This window comes from Manis javanica, chromosome 3, assembly GCF_040802235.1.
Source record: "Manis javanica isolate MJ-LG chromosome 3, MJ_LKY, whole genome shotgun sequence".
Taxonomy (NCBI): domain Eukaryota; kingdom Metazoa; phylum Chordata; class Mammalia; order Pholidota; family Manidae; genus Manis; species Manis javanica.
In genome coordinates, this window is record NC_133158.1 from 126,480,171 (window position 1) to 126,497,720 (window position 17,550).

At 38.5% G+C, this 17,550-nt stretch overlaps 1 protein-coding gene across 15 annotated transcripts in view; it reads left to right on the top strand.

Annotated features, from left to right (window-relative positions):
* Positions 1-15,554, top strand: part of PEX5L (peroxisomal biogenesis factor 5 like) — a 207,114-nt gene extending 191,560 nt beyond the window's left edge. For all 15 annotated transcript variants that reach the window (XM_073232021.1, XM_073232025.1, XM_073232027.1 and 12 more), the window contains 6 exons: positions 1,145-1,288; positions 4,279-4,349; positions 5,644-5,841; positions 6,501-6,666; positions 7,003-7,160; positions 10,008-15,554. In XM_073232021.1, the coding sequence (XP_073088122.1) occupies positions 1,145-1,288; positions 4,279-4,349; positions 5,644-5,841; positions 6,501-6,666; positions 7,003-7,160; positions 10,008-10,212 (942 nt within the window). In that variant the 3' untranslated portion in view covers positions 10,213-15,554. The remainder of the gene's footprint in view (positions 1-1,144; positions 1,289-4,278; positions 4,350-5,643; positions 5,842-6,500; positions 6,667-7,002; positions 7,161-10,007) is intronic.
* Positions 15,555-17,550: the final 1,996 nt, after the last annotated feature.

Here is a 17,550-nt window from a genome sequence, read left to right on the forward strand (position 1 = left end):
CCTGAGTTCCCCACACCCGGGACCCCATATCCATAACACCACTGTGTAAGCTGGTCATGCCTATAATGGCTTTGATGAGGGGGTCTGTCTATCTCAGCACCAATGGAGAATGAAGGTCTCCATTTGATCTCTTTTAAAACCTTAGTGACATCATAAACAGACTAGTTTATTTCTATCAAATTAAAATGGTATTATGATAATACGCTCTTAAGATTGCAACAAATAATTTCTCTCAGATATTTCTGATGAGAGTTTAACTTGAGACAAACTTTCTCAAAAATAATTCATCAATACATACCAAGGGCCTTGAAATAGTTCATAGGCTTTAGTCTAAAATCCCTCTAGAAGTCTTTCCTAAAGTAATAATCATATGCAGACTAAGATTTGAGCAGACTTTCACTGTAGCTTTATTTATGATAAAAAAAAATTGAAAGTAACCTGAATGTGTATCAACAGGGGATTGATTAAGTAAATTTTAACATAATATAAATAATTTTAATAACTAAAACAAAGTGGGGCTTAAGCTATAAAAATGGATACATACAGTTTATTTAATCTGTATACTCAGAAAAATACTAGATATTTGTATGTTCTATATTATTTAAATTTTTGCAATAAAAGAACATCTCTAACTTTAACATACTCATTCTCAGTGGGGCTAAAACTGTTTCAAGATATAAAAAGGTGAAAAAAATCTTAGTTATTATAATAGTTTGTAGCCCTTCAAAGGGTCACAGTATATAAGCAGATATACAGTGAGTAGTATTAATATTTTAGGAAAAAGAATAGCAACACAACTGAGAAGTCTGTATTTTTAAAATTTTGGGGGGAAGTGATTAAAAAAAAAATAGAAGAAGTGCCAAAAGGAAAATAAACTCCAAAATATTAGCATTGGTCATATTTAAGTTGTGGCATTATGGTGAACTTTTTGTTTCTTTTTACATTCAATGAAAAAATTAAATTATCTCAAATTATGAAATGAAAGTGTACTATATTCATAAGGAAAAGCACTAATTTACATTTAAATTAATTAGGTAATTAAAATACATTAATTAACTAAATTAAAATTCAAAGAGTACCTACTGAATGTAAGAATGAAGAGAGAATTCAATGGATCTTATGTTGGCCCTTCTCTGCTTTGTAGGGATATTACTTTCACACCGAAAACCCATTTAAGGACTGGCCTGGAGCATTTGAAGAAGGCTTAAAAAGGCTGAAGGAAGGGGACCTGCCAGTCACCATCCTGTTCATGGAGGCAGCAATTCTGCAGGACCCTGGAGACGCAGAGGTGTCATTTCCTCTTCATCCTGCCAGGCTCAGACAGAGCTGCATATGCTGATGAGGGACAGAGGGCAATCCAGAGCTCTGTTGGGTTGCCCTTTCATCAAGTAAAGGTTCCCAAAGGAGTTGACCTGGCTTAGTCTGTTATGTGTTTGAAAGTCACAAATAATGAAATCTGCAGTGTCTATAGTGCAAGATGGGGACAGGAAATGAAAAATTTAAATTGTCAACCTGGAGGCTCAGCAGTAGTGTTCAGGGGGCACCATATAGTTTTGTCTAGGTCTAGAGCCACACCACATCTGACCCTTCCTTGATTTACTTACTCAGCGTTTATTGAGCATGTACCATGTCCCAAGAATTATGCTAGGAACTGGCTTAAAAATATTGATGAGCTGGAAAAAATGAAACAGTTGAAAAGACACATTGTGGTCTAGCTAGAGAGATGGGTAAATAAGTCAATGCCGTGTAATAAACACAGTCAGGGTACGCATAGGGTGCTGGGAGAGCAGAGAGCAAGACTCCCGGCCCAGCCTTCCCCTACAAGTGAATCCAAAGCTGAGTTTTGAAAGAGAGTATTAATTAAAGACAGCAGGAGAGCCAAGTGGTGAAAAGGGAGTGATTCCTGGTGGGCAGAGGGACATGGAACATTATGTCAGCAGGTGGAGGTGAGGAGAGAATGGCAGGAGAAAAGGCAAGAAGAGGCAAGAAGAGGTAGGCAAGAGTTTGAACTTCTTGAAAGCCCTAGGGAACCGCTTAGGGAACCTGCTGAGCAGAAGGATACAGTCAGATTTGCAGGTCAGAAAACCCCTTTCTCTGAGGTGTGAGGAGTCGTTAGAGACAGCAGCTGGGAGACCACCAAAGGGGCTTCTGCCATTCTTGTTTAGTCCACTAAGGTTACAAGTCTACGAAGACCTGTGATTCTTATTAGTGGCAGGTACAAAGTTTTATTTTTTTTAGTTTGTGAGTAATTTTCAGAAATTGTAAGAGATCTTCCCAGAGAAATTTGCAAAAATTTTACAGATGGGTATCTATGGTGCTGAGAATTAAAATATTGGGGAGAAATGAGTAAGTAGAATGGTGGGTAAGCTTTTAGGATCTGCTACCCTGTGTGGATTCAAATCCCTGCTCTACCACTCATAAGCCATAAGCTTGTGATCTAGGACAAGTCATTTAAATTCTCTAAACTTCCACTCCTTATATATGTAAAATGGGAATCATGATTACAATAGCTGTCTCATTGAGTGTTGTTTGGATTAAATAAGTTCATACAAATAAAATGCTCAGTTCAGTGCCTGGTACATCAATACTTAGCCATCATTATTATTATTGGTTGTGGTTAGTTTGTATAGAAAGAATAAGTAAGCTGATCTCTAGTTAAAACCCCTGGTGTTTTGTTAGTCAAAATGTTGACAGTAAAATGAGATTGTACTGAAAGTTGGAGCTCTGAACCTAAATACTGGAATCTTTAAAAAGATAAAAATATCATTGTGTGAGAGAAGGTCGTTGAATTAATAGGGAACTATAGGCCACTCACCCCAAAATAATAATGTCATCTCACATTTCTAAATGCTGTGTTTTACAGGATATTTTCATGTATATTATATCATTTGATTCAACAACCCTGAAAGGGTAAAAAAAAAGTATAATTATCCCAGATTTATAAATGAGAAGATTAGGGCACTTGGTAACTAATAAATTTCAAGCAAGGACTTCTGAATCTGTGGAGACCCCAAAACTACGATAATGGATGATCTGGAGATACTGAAAAATGACACCATGCCGGAAGGCTAGCAAGAAGCCCCCAGAGAAAGACTGTTTCATCAGTCTTGTCTTAAGAAGCACTCTAAGATATATGAAAGGTGAAATCAAAATAGGGTCTGCTCTGTGTACATCTGAAAGATTTAAAAGAATCACAAATATTCTAGGGAGAATAATCAGCATTTTTTATGAATTTATATGGTATGCTAATAATAAGCCATGAGGGGAAAAGCCAATATAATTTTTACAGCTCTTTGAGAGGACTCTCTGTTTTTGTACAGTTTTGCTTTAAAACGTCTATAGCATTGATTCTCAAAGGGGGGAAGTTAAGCACTTCCCAAACCTTTTAAAATGTCTAAGACTCTGATACACCCTCCCTCTCCCAGCAGATTTGAGGACAATGCATATAATGAGAAGTTTTGTTCATGTGTATTGCTCTTGTAAGTAGAAATTTATTATATTAAAAACTCTCATTCTAGATAAGAAAAAAAAAGGTTAATCTTCTTGAAGCTCTGCTTCATATTATTGGCCACAGCAAAGGACTGGAAACCACCTCAGAGCAATAAGGGAATTGGTTGAGTAAACAATGGGCTCTCCACTCAACAAAATTTTAATTAAAAATTATAAGGATGAGGATTTTCTAAAAACATGAAAAAGTACTTATGATGCAATATAAAGTGTAAGTATAGGCTATAATATTATATATAAATTACATTGCATTTTATAGGGTTTTATGAATTTTAACAGTGATTATATTCGAGTGACAAACACATCATAGGGGTTTGGTTTTCTTTGGTTTTCCCTAGTTCCCAAATTTCCTCTGACCTTTCTGGAAACAATTTGACTATCATTTATACAATCTAGTTTCACTTTGTACATGTTGCAATTCCTTATTGTAAACTTTAAACTCTTTAGCTACATTTCCGAGTTATTTCCCCATCCCTTTTCCTCACAAATGTGCAAGTTTATATCTTTATCTTTTGGTCTTAAAACACCTAATATCATGAAAGCTCAGAAACTCAAAGGTTTCCATGGGTCACAAGAGCGAATAAAACTGAGGGTTGGTAAATAATAACAGAAGATGTTGACCCAATGTCACAAGAGTCTTCCCTTTAAGACTCTCACATCTGTGACAGTGGCTTCATATAGAAGCCTCTGTCACAGGTACACAAACCAACATAAGCACAGGGGTAATTCGGCTCCCTCTTGAAATGTTTACAACAGCTGTTTTTTTTGTAGGCTTGGCAGTTCCTCGGGATAACCCAGGCAGAGAATGAAAATGAGCAAGCAGCTATTGTCGCCCTCCAGAGGTAGGTGCAGCTAAGTGCAAAACCGAGGAACTGGGGGACACTTGGCAAACTTCCTGTCATTTCAGATTTGTCTTTTGACCCGTTGATATATTATGAAGAATTTGGCCAGAATAAATGCTAAAATGTACCTACACTTAGCTCTGGAAAACAAGAACTTATGAAGAAATAATGTTCTTAAACTGTAATATTGTGCCATCTACAAATCAGCTGACCTTCATTCACACAACAGTCTGCATAAAATAAAAGAGTAGTCATAAAATAGACCCACTGAATAAATAGTTCCTTTTAACTTTCTTGCCTCTGTAGCATCTAAAAGTTTTCTCAGGAAACACATATTCAAAGTTACCTCAATGTAATTGTAACTCCATGTGTCTATGGAGAATGTCCTGAGATATTTCAGCAATTTGAAAGTAAAACTCAGCCCCTGACTAAAGGTCCAGACCCCTTGGACGGGGGTAACTTCACACATTACTTCTGGAAAAATAACCCCTACCAAGTAGACATCTATTTTCCTTACCCTTTCTCATAAATATATATATACATATATATCAAATCTCTTCCTGAAGCACTGATATAGGTACTCTCTGGGGCTTGCTACTCAGTCTTATCCAGGGACGACCAGCATCACTCACCTGGGAGTTTGTCAGACCTGCACAGCCTAGAGCCCACCCCAGCCCTGCTGTATCAGAGAATCTGCATTTTCCCAGATCCCCAGATGATTCTCAGGCACATCAGAGTGTGAAAAACCCTCGTTAGAAGCCAATGAGACAGCCCGAGAGGGGAGCAACTGAAGCCTGTGTCTCCTGTAAATCCACATTAGTAGGCTGGAAACACAGGGAGTTCACTCTCCTTCCTAAACCACTGTCCAATTGTTCATCTCTGGATGTCCACATTTAGTTCATGTTGGTTCACTTTGTGGATAAGGTACGTTTCCTATATTAATAGTAGAGCATCACTAAAATAATGATATCCCCTACTTCTTGTTAATTAACTACTAATAATTTATGTCCAGGGGTTAGCGACCTTTTCTACAGTTTTAAAACCATGTCTTAAAATTCTCAAAGCATTCATTAGGATGAGTTATAACATTCTTAAAAAGATAATTTGGTCCCAGTTTCCTGTGGGAAAAGACATGTGGTCTTTTCCAGGGACTTAGCATGAACAAACGTTACCTGTGCTTTTGCTGCATTTCGTTACTCAAAGGCTACTCAAATGACCTCAAATGTTCTAAAGCGCTATTAGACTCTGGCTTCAAAAAAATCTGCCGTTGGTGCTTTTTCTTACCTTCTTTCAGGTGCTTAGAATTACAGCCCAACAACTTGAAAGCTTTGATGGCTTTGGCTGTGAGTTACACTAACACCGGCCATCAGCAGGATGCCTGTGAAGCTCTAAAGAATTGGATTAAGCAAAATCCGAAGTACAAATATCTTGTGAAGAGCAAGAAGGGATCTCCAGGCCTCACCCGGCGGATGTCTAAGTCTCCAGTTGATAGGTATCCTTCTCATTAAAGTACAGCAGACAGTAAACACCATATACACGACTAATCACTGAGCCCCAGGTCCCCTCCACCACCCATTCCAGAATGGTTTGTAGGACAGCGTTTGCTAGGGAAGCAGCACTGATCAAAAAGACTGATGCTGAGACCAGAACCGACCTTCAGGCACAATCCATCGTGTGCACTCACTGACATTTATCTGAGTGTCTTTTTTTAAAGCCAAATGCTTTGGACATATAATTAACCTAAAATAAATCATAATAAGTACCAACATACCAAGTCTCATAAAGCTTGAGAATTAGGAGTGAGGGAAAATGGAAGTCCTTTCTTCTGGGCATTTTGTTTCAGTCAGCAAGAAATCATGACGTTCAATTCTTTCCTTTCTCTCTCACCCTGTGGTTTTGCACATTGGTACTCACTGGGACTCTGCTTGTGAAGACCTGACTTACACAGTCTGTAACTGTACATAACAAAATATTTCATGAAAGTCAGCAGGTATTTTTTAACATGCAGTATTAATAATCCTCTCATTAAGCTAAAATATTTTAAGGGAGATTTTTCCCTTCTGTAATGTTCTCTTGGAACAGAGAACATAATAGTAAATAATTTGTGCTCAGTCTATTTGGATTACATATTTCATTTTTTTTCTCTTATAGCTCTGTTCTGGAAGGAGTGAAGGAATTATATCTGGAAGCTGCCCACCAAAATGGAGATATGATCGACCCAGACCTACAGACAGGTCTGGGAGTTCTGTTCCACCTCAGCGGAGAATTTAATAGAGCAATAGATGCATTTAACGCTGCCTTAACTGTTCGGCCAGAGGTAGGTGCACAGCAAGAAACCATAAAGTTCTGTTAAAAATAAGTTTCCAAAGGCTTTGTACATTTCTGCTCCACTTTGTCCCTGCAACTCATGGTTTAAAGTGATGAGTACTAATAATATGCTGCTGTGGCTGCTAATACTGACATACTTAAAATAGAAACATGAGCTGGCTGACAGCATCAAAGTCATCCATAAAGGGTTTTTAGTAATTCACCACTGTCGTGGTCCCTGTCCATAAGCACTGGATAAACTTTTAGCCGTCATCCTTCTGCGGGGAACATGAGAATACCTGTCACTGTGGCGTGTCCCGGTTGTTAGCTCTCTTTCTGTCATCAGGACTATTCGTTATGGAACCGTCTCGGGGCGACCTTGGCCAACGGAGACCGCAGCGAGGAGGCTGTGGAGGCCTACACACGAGCACTGGAGATTCAGCCGGGCTTCATCCGATCCAGATACAACCTGGGAATAAGCTGTATCAACCTGGGCGCCTACAGGTGAAGTATGGCCGCAGGCTGAGAACCCGGGCCACGCTCAGGGCTGAGGCTGAATAACCTGAAAGGTGGTTTCCCAGTAAAGAATTCCTCCTTTTGCAGTAGTAACCCACCTCATCTCATTAAGGGTAAATTTAAGGTCCCGAGGCATAAAGCAGGAACAGTTTGTCTCAGTGTTTTTCCCAGCCTTTAGAGAGCAGCAATCACGTGGGCATGGTGTGAAATATACGTTCCCAGGCCCATCCCCCGAGATTGTGATTCACTTGGCCTGTGTTAGGCCACGTTTTTAACACCCCCAAGGGTAACCCTTGGGAAACATGACCAGTCCAACCCTTCATTTCCCAGGTAAGGAAAAAAGAACCTTGGAGGGTGGAGGCAGGGAGGCCCAGCAAAATGACTGAAGGTCTCAGGGCCAGTTTTTCGCAAAACACAACCCAAAATTCAGATTTTTCTAAATTTTCTGATTTACCAATACAGTTAGTTAAAAATTTTAGAAAGGAAACATTTTTAAATGATAGGCTTAGAGTTTGCAATGTGTTTTGTTCTCTTATACTCCTCATCATTCAGGCCTGTATCCTCCCTATCTTTTCTATCTCATCAACAGGGACCATAAATGACTTTTAGTTCTTTTGGGTAATGAAAGTATAGGTGTTTTGTTTCTTCTTTCTTTTTCTACTTTTCCTATTTTCATCATCATAAAAAAAAAAAGAACTTAGTTTTAAAATCCAGAAAAAATGCAAACCCTTTCTCAGTCTGAGGAAGAGGCAGGCTCTTAGAAACAGACGAGCTAGATTCAGATCACAGCTCTGCCATTTACTGGTCTGGTGACTCTGGGCACGTAACTTTAAGCCTCAATTTCTCCCCTTGCTTAAAAAAAAAGAGGTAGTAATACCGATGGAGCAGGATGCCTGCGTGGGTTAAACCCACCGCCCAGCCCAGAGCAGGGCTCAATCGCTAGGAGACGTTTGCTGTCATGGCCGTCACCGCAGCAGCCTCGCCGTTGCTGCCTGTTCCTGTACGTCATCCGAGAGCAGCATAACACGATTGCATTTTTTTGACATCTGAAGAATAGCTGTTTCTGAACTGCATTTGGGCCTTGGGCCTTCGTTACTCTTTGCGTTCCCCAGGGACCACTGACACACACTTGGGAGTTAGGAGCAGTCTGTGCACGAGGAGATTCCGAGATCTTCCTTCACCCAGAGTTCCTACAGGCCTAGGATGATGAGAGGAAGGGGAGCCGTTGTCATTCAAGCTGCCACCCTGTGACGAGGACGCCGGGAAGGGTTCCCAGTTAACTGCCCCCTTCCATGTACATCTGCTTGTATATCTTCCTCTCTTGCTTGATTTCAAGAAATGCAGGAGACGATGATTAGAAAACCCATTCCATTACCCAGTCTACCTACAGTGCAACCATTTCCCAAATGCCCTTTATTTCCAGGCAGATCTAAGAATACAGATGAGCAGATGCCTGGATCACGTGCACTAGAATCAGAAATCCAGCTTCACTTTAAGGTTTCTTATCAGACACTTAATAATGAACATTTTGCAAGATTAAATGAGATCAAGTGTGTGAAACTCTTAAGAAAAGTAAGATAAAATTAAAGCAGAGTCATTATTCTTAGCGAAGACCAGTTCGTCAGATACATAATACCTGCTTCAGGTGATGGGGGTTGCTGAGGAGGGCAGACCCGTGTGCACACGAGCAGATCACACAGACTGGGGCTAGAGCAGCTCGAAGACCTTTGGATGGCATCTGACTCAGTAGTGCACAAACATTTTGTTCTCAGGACCCCTTTACACTTTTAACAATTATTGAGAACCTCAGAAGACTTTTATGTGGTTTATGTCTGTAGATATTTATCATATTAGAAATTAAACTGAGAAAACTTTAAGAGATTTATTTTAACAATAAACTAATTACATGTTAAATTATGTATTTAACAAAAAATAATTATTCTTCAAAACAAAAAGTGTTTAGTGGGAAGAGTGGCCTTTTATCATTTTTTGCAAATTTCTTTAATATCTTGTTTAACAGAAGACAGGTTCTCCTATCTGCTTCTGCATTCAGTCTATTGGAACATCACACATTATGTAGTCACTGAAAAATCCCATTGCACACTCATGAGAAAATGACAGTGAAAAGGTAAAGTAACATCTCAGTATTATTATAAGAATAATTTTGATCTCACGGATCCCTAGAGTTCCTAAAACCACACTGCAGCAGTATTGCTCTAACTTAATGATAAGAGCTTTCACTAAAATTCATTGAACTGTGTCTCACAACAAGGTTTTAAAATGACTTCTATTCTCCGTTAAAAAGTTGGGGAAACTGAGGCTTAGAGAAGATAAGAAATTTGCCTAAGTCTAGATACCTGGGATTCAAGCCCAGATGTTCTGATAACAAACTCAACCCTGGCTTCCTCCCCTATTTCTATCATTAATAGGAAAAATTTAGCCATTTTGTTTCTGAGCAGGACCAAATATTCCCCTTCAACCCTACTTACATAAATCACACCTGCAAATGGATTAAGCCTCCAGTCATTTCCTGAAGTAGGGGAAAATTCAAAGCATTAATGAGATAGCAATGGTTTTGCTATTACTCTTCCTATCCCACATGACATTCCTAAACTAAAATTAACTTTCCTTTTTTCTTTCTGATTTCACTATACTTAATAATGATTTTTCACAAAAGAATAATGAGAGAATCAGGAAGTTGTTCATCTCGAGATCCAAAACACCAGAGAGATGCTTAAGGATTTTAGACTATGACAACTTAATCTTCCGTTGTATTTTCAAGTTTAACTCTGAAATTTGTTGCATTTTTAAATGTCTGTTTTTCTACCCTTTTAGAGAGGCAGTTAGCAATTTTCTCACTGCCCTCAGTCTGCAAAGAAAGAGCAGGAATCAACAGCAAGTTCCTCATCCCGCAATCTCTGGGAATATCTGGGCTGCCCTCAGAATCGCACTTTCCCTGATGGACCAGCCGGAACTCTTCCAGGCGGCTAATCTCGGGGACCTAGATGTCCTCCTGCGAGCTTTCAACCTGGAACCTTGAAGGAAAGGAAAAATAATAATAATAATCCCTCATACGTGTTATAGTACTGAGAAATGCAACACTATTTTATTATGAATTCCAAAAAGGATAAACCAGATGTCCAAAGGCCATGGTGATATAGCCCACGGGAATTCCTCCTGACAACGCCCAGTCTCTGTTCAGATTCAAAAGCACAAAATGTTGTATATACAGTCAAGTCAGGTTTGAAAGAAGAATTGGGAGATACAAGACCAACCATGATAAAGTAACTGTGTGAAGACTCTTCACAGTCTACAAGCATATTGCAAAACAGGTTCTTTGGGGGTTTTGTCTCCACTTGCAGATGATGACACATCTAAGAAACTTGCTCACGGGACACCTGGAGAAAGCACTGCCTCAGATCACAGAATTCTGAGTGTTTCTCAACTGTCCCTTGAAATTCCCCCTTTGACAAGATTGAACATAGTTTGGGCCAAGGTGCATGCACATACATTAACTCTTGACTAAAGAGAGGCATTGCTTTAACTGTTCCAATTTTAACTTTTACTGTAGCCCCTTGATTCCAGAGAAGGAGCTTTGCTGGCAAAAGCAGTTTTTGCACTAGAAATTTTTGCTGTTCCCAATCAGAACTTTTCTGGGACTGTATATATGCACTTTAATATCTTGTTTATGCCTTGCTGGAGTTTTGTTTTGTTGCTCCAATTTTTAACTTGGGGGTGGAAGAGTTAAGAACTCAGCCTTGTTAGATCAATGGACCAAATAAAAATTCCTGAAAATCGTTTTCATAGTGTAGGGTTTTGAAGGAGTGTTTTTCTCAAAACAGATATGACATAGAGTATAACGATGTCAAACTGAAACCTTACTCACGTGCTTTCTGGGACTATATGAACTTAAGCAAGAGATAGGATCCTGTCTCTTCATGCATTCTCTGTAGGGAGAGAATTTGATGATGTGGTTTCTATTTACTTGCTTAAATGTCATATCTCATTTGCTTTCTAACTACCCTGCACACCAATATTCCCTTTAAAATGTTAATATTTTAAATAGTATTTCTTAAAAGTGATACATTTTTCCTAAATATTATGTGTTTTCTTAGTTCCATAATCTGCACCACTCACTCTTTTGCATTCTAAGGACAGAAGATCAGTATTTTCTAGCTGAATCTCACTGAATATCCATGGTTTAATAGGAAAGATGCATGCCCTTTTGACTCTCATTTTGAACTTTTATCAAGTATCAAGGACTTCGTGTTGGCAGTGATGCTTTAATTGGTTACATTCCACCCAGTTCTTCAGAGTGTTTTGTGCCTGTTGGTTATTTGGAAAGACATCATTTTTTTAAGGAATTAGAAAAATTGCAAAATGTTAACCAAAATATAATTTCACTAATGTCCAATCTAGTAATTTGACCTAGTAAGTTGTCCTGTTCTTCTTCATCTTGTCCCCATCTTTCCTCAAGAATCTTCCCCCAAGCAATATGATCCCAACTTTTTCTTTAGGTTCTTTGGTTAATAATAGCTGGTTATATGCATGATTATAATTACCAAGCAAAAGAGCATTTGGGTCAAGATAGTTTAATTGACTGAGGAGTTAGCTTCCATGTGGGGTGCAGTGTGTGCACATGCTGAGAAAGCAAACTCTAGGTGCAGGCAGAACTCTTCTCCTGTTACCTTGGAAATCCCTGGGAAGAGGCCACAGGGAAATGTGAAACCACAAGTCCTTGAGGTTTACATATATTATAAGCTACTCTAGTTATAAACAAATTGTTGAGGGTGTTGTGGTGGTTGGTGCCAGGCTTTTTCCTTCATTGTCAAAGCTCACCTGGGCAAGGTGCTGCCTCCAGGTGGACAGCAGGAGGCAGAGGCATTAAGGCATTTACTGTTGGGCAGTAGCGACAGCTCAGTCTTTAGCCTACTTCCCTGCAGTTTCAGAAGCTCAACAACATTTTCAAAAATGGTATTCTTTGGAATGTTAGAATCCTAGAAACTCAGTCCAGGAAGGAATCTTGAGGAGCCTCCAATTCATCACAATTCCTGCTTAAATATCCCTGATAGAGTAGGTTCCACTGTCTCTGCTCCCCTTCCCAACCCCTGTGCATTCCCGGGCTGGCCAGCTGACTTGCATCTATCATAGTCCATTAGGAGCCTCTGAACAAAGGATTCAAAGCAAACTTTTTCAGAGGTTTTGCTCATGGTGCCATTCTATTCTTTCAATAGTAACTGAATTACAATTATGACAAGCTGCTTTCTTAGCTTTACTGGCATTACATACATGAGACCAGCAACAATTTAAAGCCTGACAATAAGAGTTATTTTTTATTATATTTTAATTAAATGTGGGATACTTTAATATAATTTGGTTGTTGCTAAGTAGTGGCATATTTGGGGGTCCAAGTTTTGTTTCACTATTGGAATACAATGTAACTTCAAACTCCAACGACTTGTGTTAGGGGAAAGTAGACAATTTTCCGTTTCCCCTTATAATTTGGTAATTTGCAGACCATGTAGTGGGACTTTCTCCCATATGTCTGCTGTCCACCAGAACCAAGATTTTCATAAGCTGTAGCCTGTCAGGAAATGGAGAATTATTGCCCAAGACATTCTTCAATATTTTTAAATAAAATTAAGTAGAAAGTTACTAAAAAGCAAGGAAAAGTTTATAGAAATAAGAGTACCACCAAAAACTAAGTAGCAAGATTTTACTATAGTCTTTATTGTATATGTCTTTTTTTAAAAGTATATGCATGCACACTTTTTAAAGGCAGAGCAACATTTGGGCATCTTATTCTCATCTTGTAAAATTACTCTTTCCATTTGAAAGGGTAGGGTGTCCTTGATTCCCTTTGGGGGCACTCTGGGAAGGCTTTGAGTTGCTTGTTTCTTGTGTTACTGAGTAGTAACCTAATATCTCTTAGAGGATGGTACAATTTTACCAGAATGGCCATTCAGGTGCCTAGATGTGACTTTTAAGGACCGATCTCACCAGTAGGTGAGATGAAAATGCAGAGGCCAGTGATTACTGATGAATTTTCAAAATTTATAACTATGTGTCATAGGCTGTTTCTGTGTGCTCCTGTACCTTCACAGTGAGGAGGAGGGGAGGCACGGGGAAGAGGAAAACAGACAAAGCATCCACTTGCTGGGCCATCATACTGAGTCATCATTCCCCTTGCTTTTTCCCAAGATGACTCCTTAAAAGAAGGGCAGATCTTGTCAACAAGGGAACTTCAACAGAAAACTGAGCTGTACTTTCTCAGCCAATCTGTATTTCAACTAGAATGGCAAATTAGTGATACTTAACTGGGTTAGAATGTCTAGGACACACTTGCAGAATTTTATGCCACGTTCCTTACTATTTTCTTTAAAGAGAGCTATTATGTCGACTCTTAGACCCATGTCTAGATAGTCATACTAGATAAATCTTTCTAGTATATTCTTGCTATACAAGCAAGACTTGAACACAACTGTAGCTAATCCCATTTATGACAGGAGTTGCCAAACTCTATACCTGAACTTTATCTGTGAGCTCCTTGGGAATAGAAAGCAAGATGATCATTTTGTGTCGCCTCCTCATTTGCCCTTGCATCGGTTCCATAAGAGTGCACTGTACTTTACATTAGTTGTCCCTGCTATTGTTTTTATACCTTGAAATTCCTCTAAAAGCATTGTAGGAACAGGGTACTCTGAAGGCTTAATTTGTGTGCCATTTCTTTGAGGTTTCCCATTTTAGAAATTATTACAGATGCACACACATAATTTCAACTTTGTAAAATAATTTCAAATATATTCCCTCTCCAGATTTTACTGAAGTGTCCCTAGCATCTCAGTATTTATAGAACTGATTGAACTTAAACTGTTTTGAACTAAGAAGTAGAGAGATACATATATTTTTTTAAAGAGTGTTCATAGATGAACTCTGGCATAAGGTTTGTAAAAAGGCAGTTTTTAAAAGTAAAACATATAACCTCAGGTACGAAAATAACGCATGCATTATTAGTACTTGCAAAGCTGCCTACTCAAACATTAACCAAAGCATGCAAGATAACATTACTGAATGTAAATTTACCCAGTGCATGGTTAAGTCTCATAGGTTAGCTTGTTTTTCCTTGCTTCTGAACAAGGAAGCATTTTCATGAACTTTATGTTACAGTTTTTCTGTTTGTTTTTGATATCCTATCCTTGAGATTATTTTCATGCTATCCCAATAAACTTTTCAGATATTCACAGGTCTGGTTTATGCAGTGTTGCAGCCAGGGCCAAACTAGTACTCTGAGGAATCCAGGTACTTAGACATCCAAACGATTTTTAAAACCTAGTGGAGGCACAACAGATCTAAAACTGAAACAAAATCTATGTCTAAATGCTACTGAATCATGCTGATTGCCTCAGTGCAATCTGGAGTTCTAAATTCTAAGCAGTGCATTTCAAACTTTTCCAAAAGTTAAGGAATAAATTAGAAATACTGATGTTCTAAATAAGGTGGTGAAGTTAAGGCAATGTCAGTCATATGAAAACCATCATAAGGCAAAGGGGACACGGGGCCTTAATTTCCACAAATGCCACATAGTGAGTGTGTGGGGTGTCACACCATTGTCTCAAAACTACCCTATTTACATGGCAGATGAGCTATTTGGGCCTACATCACTTGAGACAATAGACTTGGTCAAAGTGTCTAAACATACTGAAAGCCAGGGGTGACAAGGTGATTTCATGGTTACACGGAACCAACGCTGAAGTCCTCTCACTGCATTTTACTTTAGCCACTGCTTCATGAAAAAAATGAGACCAGAAATAGAGGAAGCAAAGCTCAGAAGATGTCAGGGGATCTTATGTCAATAACAGCTTGGTCACCACTTCATACACACCTGTGCCCCCCAACATGCATACTTATGAGCTCAAAGACAGACTTCCCCAAGCAAGAGCAAGACCATTGTGTGGAGGCATGAGACAGTGAAGAGGGGAGGACAAAAAAAATTAAATTGTGAGGTTTTACAAGTTTTGATGCAGGACTTTGCTTTGAATAAAGTTTCCACTACCTGGAACCTCTGCAGAAATACCAAAATAACACACTCTAGAACAAGTGCCCAATCTCAGAACTGTTTCTTCAGGACCCTGGTTACAAGAAAATACTAACTTGCAATTTTGCAGGGCATTGCAGCAAAACCCTCACAGGCTCTTCGGTACACTTTTAGAAACCTGCACTCAAAATAATACTAAGGTGAAAAAAAGGAGGCAGTTCTTTGCTCAAAAATAAAACTTGTGTAGTTTTCTTTAAATTTCTTGGAGATGGAAATGCTTTTAAAAAAAAAAAAAAGGACTAAGGGATAAACACACTCCACTAGGTTGTTTGGCATTTTCACTGAAATACATACAAATTTTGCATAGATACCATAAAAGAATTGTGCCATGTGAGCAATGCATTCATAATTGAATGTTACCAGTAAACAAAATACAGCAAATTTAGATTTTTACCAGCTTTCTTTCAATTTTCCCCATATCATTTAATCCAAACCCTCTTCAATTTTCATTGCCCAAATTTATTTACGTTGGTTGAAAAAAAAAAGAACTGATTCAGTAAACTTTTTACAGACTGTAGCAAGTATTTATTAACTATTTAGAAAAAACATTTCTATATATTTTGTATATCTATGAATATTGCATATCTAGTCTAATTCTAAAAATATTGAGACATTCTGTGATGCTTCCTTACCATACTCAATTTTGTTTAAAATCTTAGGATTTTGTTTTTAAGCTGAAATAGATAACAAAGAAGAAATTTAACTTTAAATGTTTACATAGTTTTTAAATTAAAACCAACCTAAATTAAGTGACCTATAATAAATTAATGGCAATGGGGGGAGGTATGTAAAAGTTATTCACATACTCTGTGATAATGTATCTGTGTATTTAGTGAAATATTATGTATCATAGCACAACTGCTGGGTATGAAGGCTTCTTAGCATTTCCCTGTGTTGTTCTTTGAAATAAAATTATTACCATAAAATAACCTCTTATCATATTGATGTGTTTAATTTACTCCATTGACTTATAATTTACAAAATACCGAGGCAGCATTTTTGTACTATTATTGGAAGCATGCCTTCCTTTTTCACATTATTAAATTGTATTTATATTTGTGCAATTTTAAACTATGTTTTCAAATAAATTTTGTGGCTTCAAGATTTTTTCAGAAATCTTTCAAAGTGGGATTTGGGGATCAGAATTGCTTCAAATGAAACAGTCCAATTTGTACTACTGGTTGAAAGCCCCTTTTATTGAATATCTTATTTTTGTTTGAGTTATCTGCAAACCAAGAATGCATTTTTAGGTATAGAATAATACTTTAAAATCTTCCTTCTTTGTTAATTTTTAAAACTAAAATCTTATTTAACCTGAAATTGGATTTTGTGATTTTTGTTTTTTAGAATAAAAGTATTAAAATATCTTTCAGTTTTAGGGTCTTTTTTTTTTCTCTTTTTTCTTTTTTCTATTTTTTTTGGTCAGTCAATAAATATTTCAGCACCTCCTACATATAGGTACTCTTCTAGTGTGGGACAGTACTAGCAAGTCAATCAAATCAAACTTGCCCTTGAAAAGCTTAGATTTCTATGAGACCAACAAATACAAGAATGTCATGTGCTGTGAACAGTTAGAACAAGACAAACAGTATCACGAGAGCTCCTTTATCTCATGTCTGGGCTGAGATTTAAACAAGAAGCCAGCCACGTGGAGTTGGGGACAACCGTTCCTGGCAGAGCCAACAGCCAGCACGAGATGCCAAGGTAGGAATGAGCTGGGTGGTTGTTCAAGGAGAAAGGAGCCCAGGGCAGTGAGCACTGTGAGCTGCGGAGAACTTAGGACGTGCCCTGGCAGGAGAGGAGTTCCGGGAGGCCTTCACCGAGCAGGGGAAAGGGTAGAGTGGTCCCCCGAGCAGAGAAGGGATGCAGCCGAGAAAGATCGTGTTTACCAAGGTCCTTGAGTGGCCAAGTGGGTGTGATGTGGGGAACACATTCAAATGAAGGGAGTGACAAGGAGACTGGTGCACCCCCTTCTCCCTCCTCACTGTCCCTCCTCACTGTCCTTGCTTTTGATTTGAGGCAGCATTTAACCATGGTGGAATTTCACTTTCTCTGTAAACCAAGGTGTATGTCTCTTTTACTGCTTCACTGCTCTGTAAAAGGTAGGGTTCTACCCACCCACCAGTGCGACTTGTGGCTCCTCTCGCATAGCTCAAACCTTTCTTACATCTCCTACTCCCACTTTTTAAACCTGAATTATATCTATTTCCTCAAATAGCTGCTTCAGTCCATGCGGATATATAAAAGCAGCCCAAGGTTTGAAATATTCTTTACACTGCTATG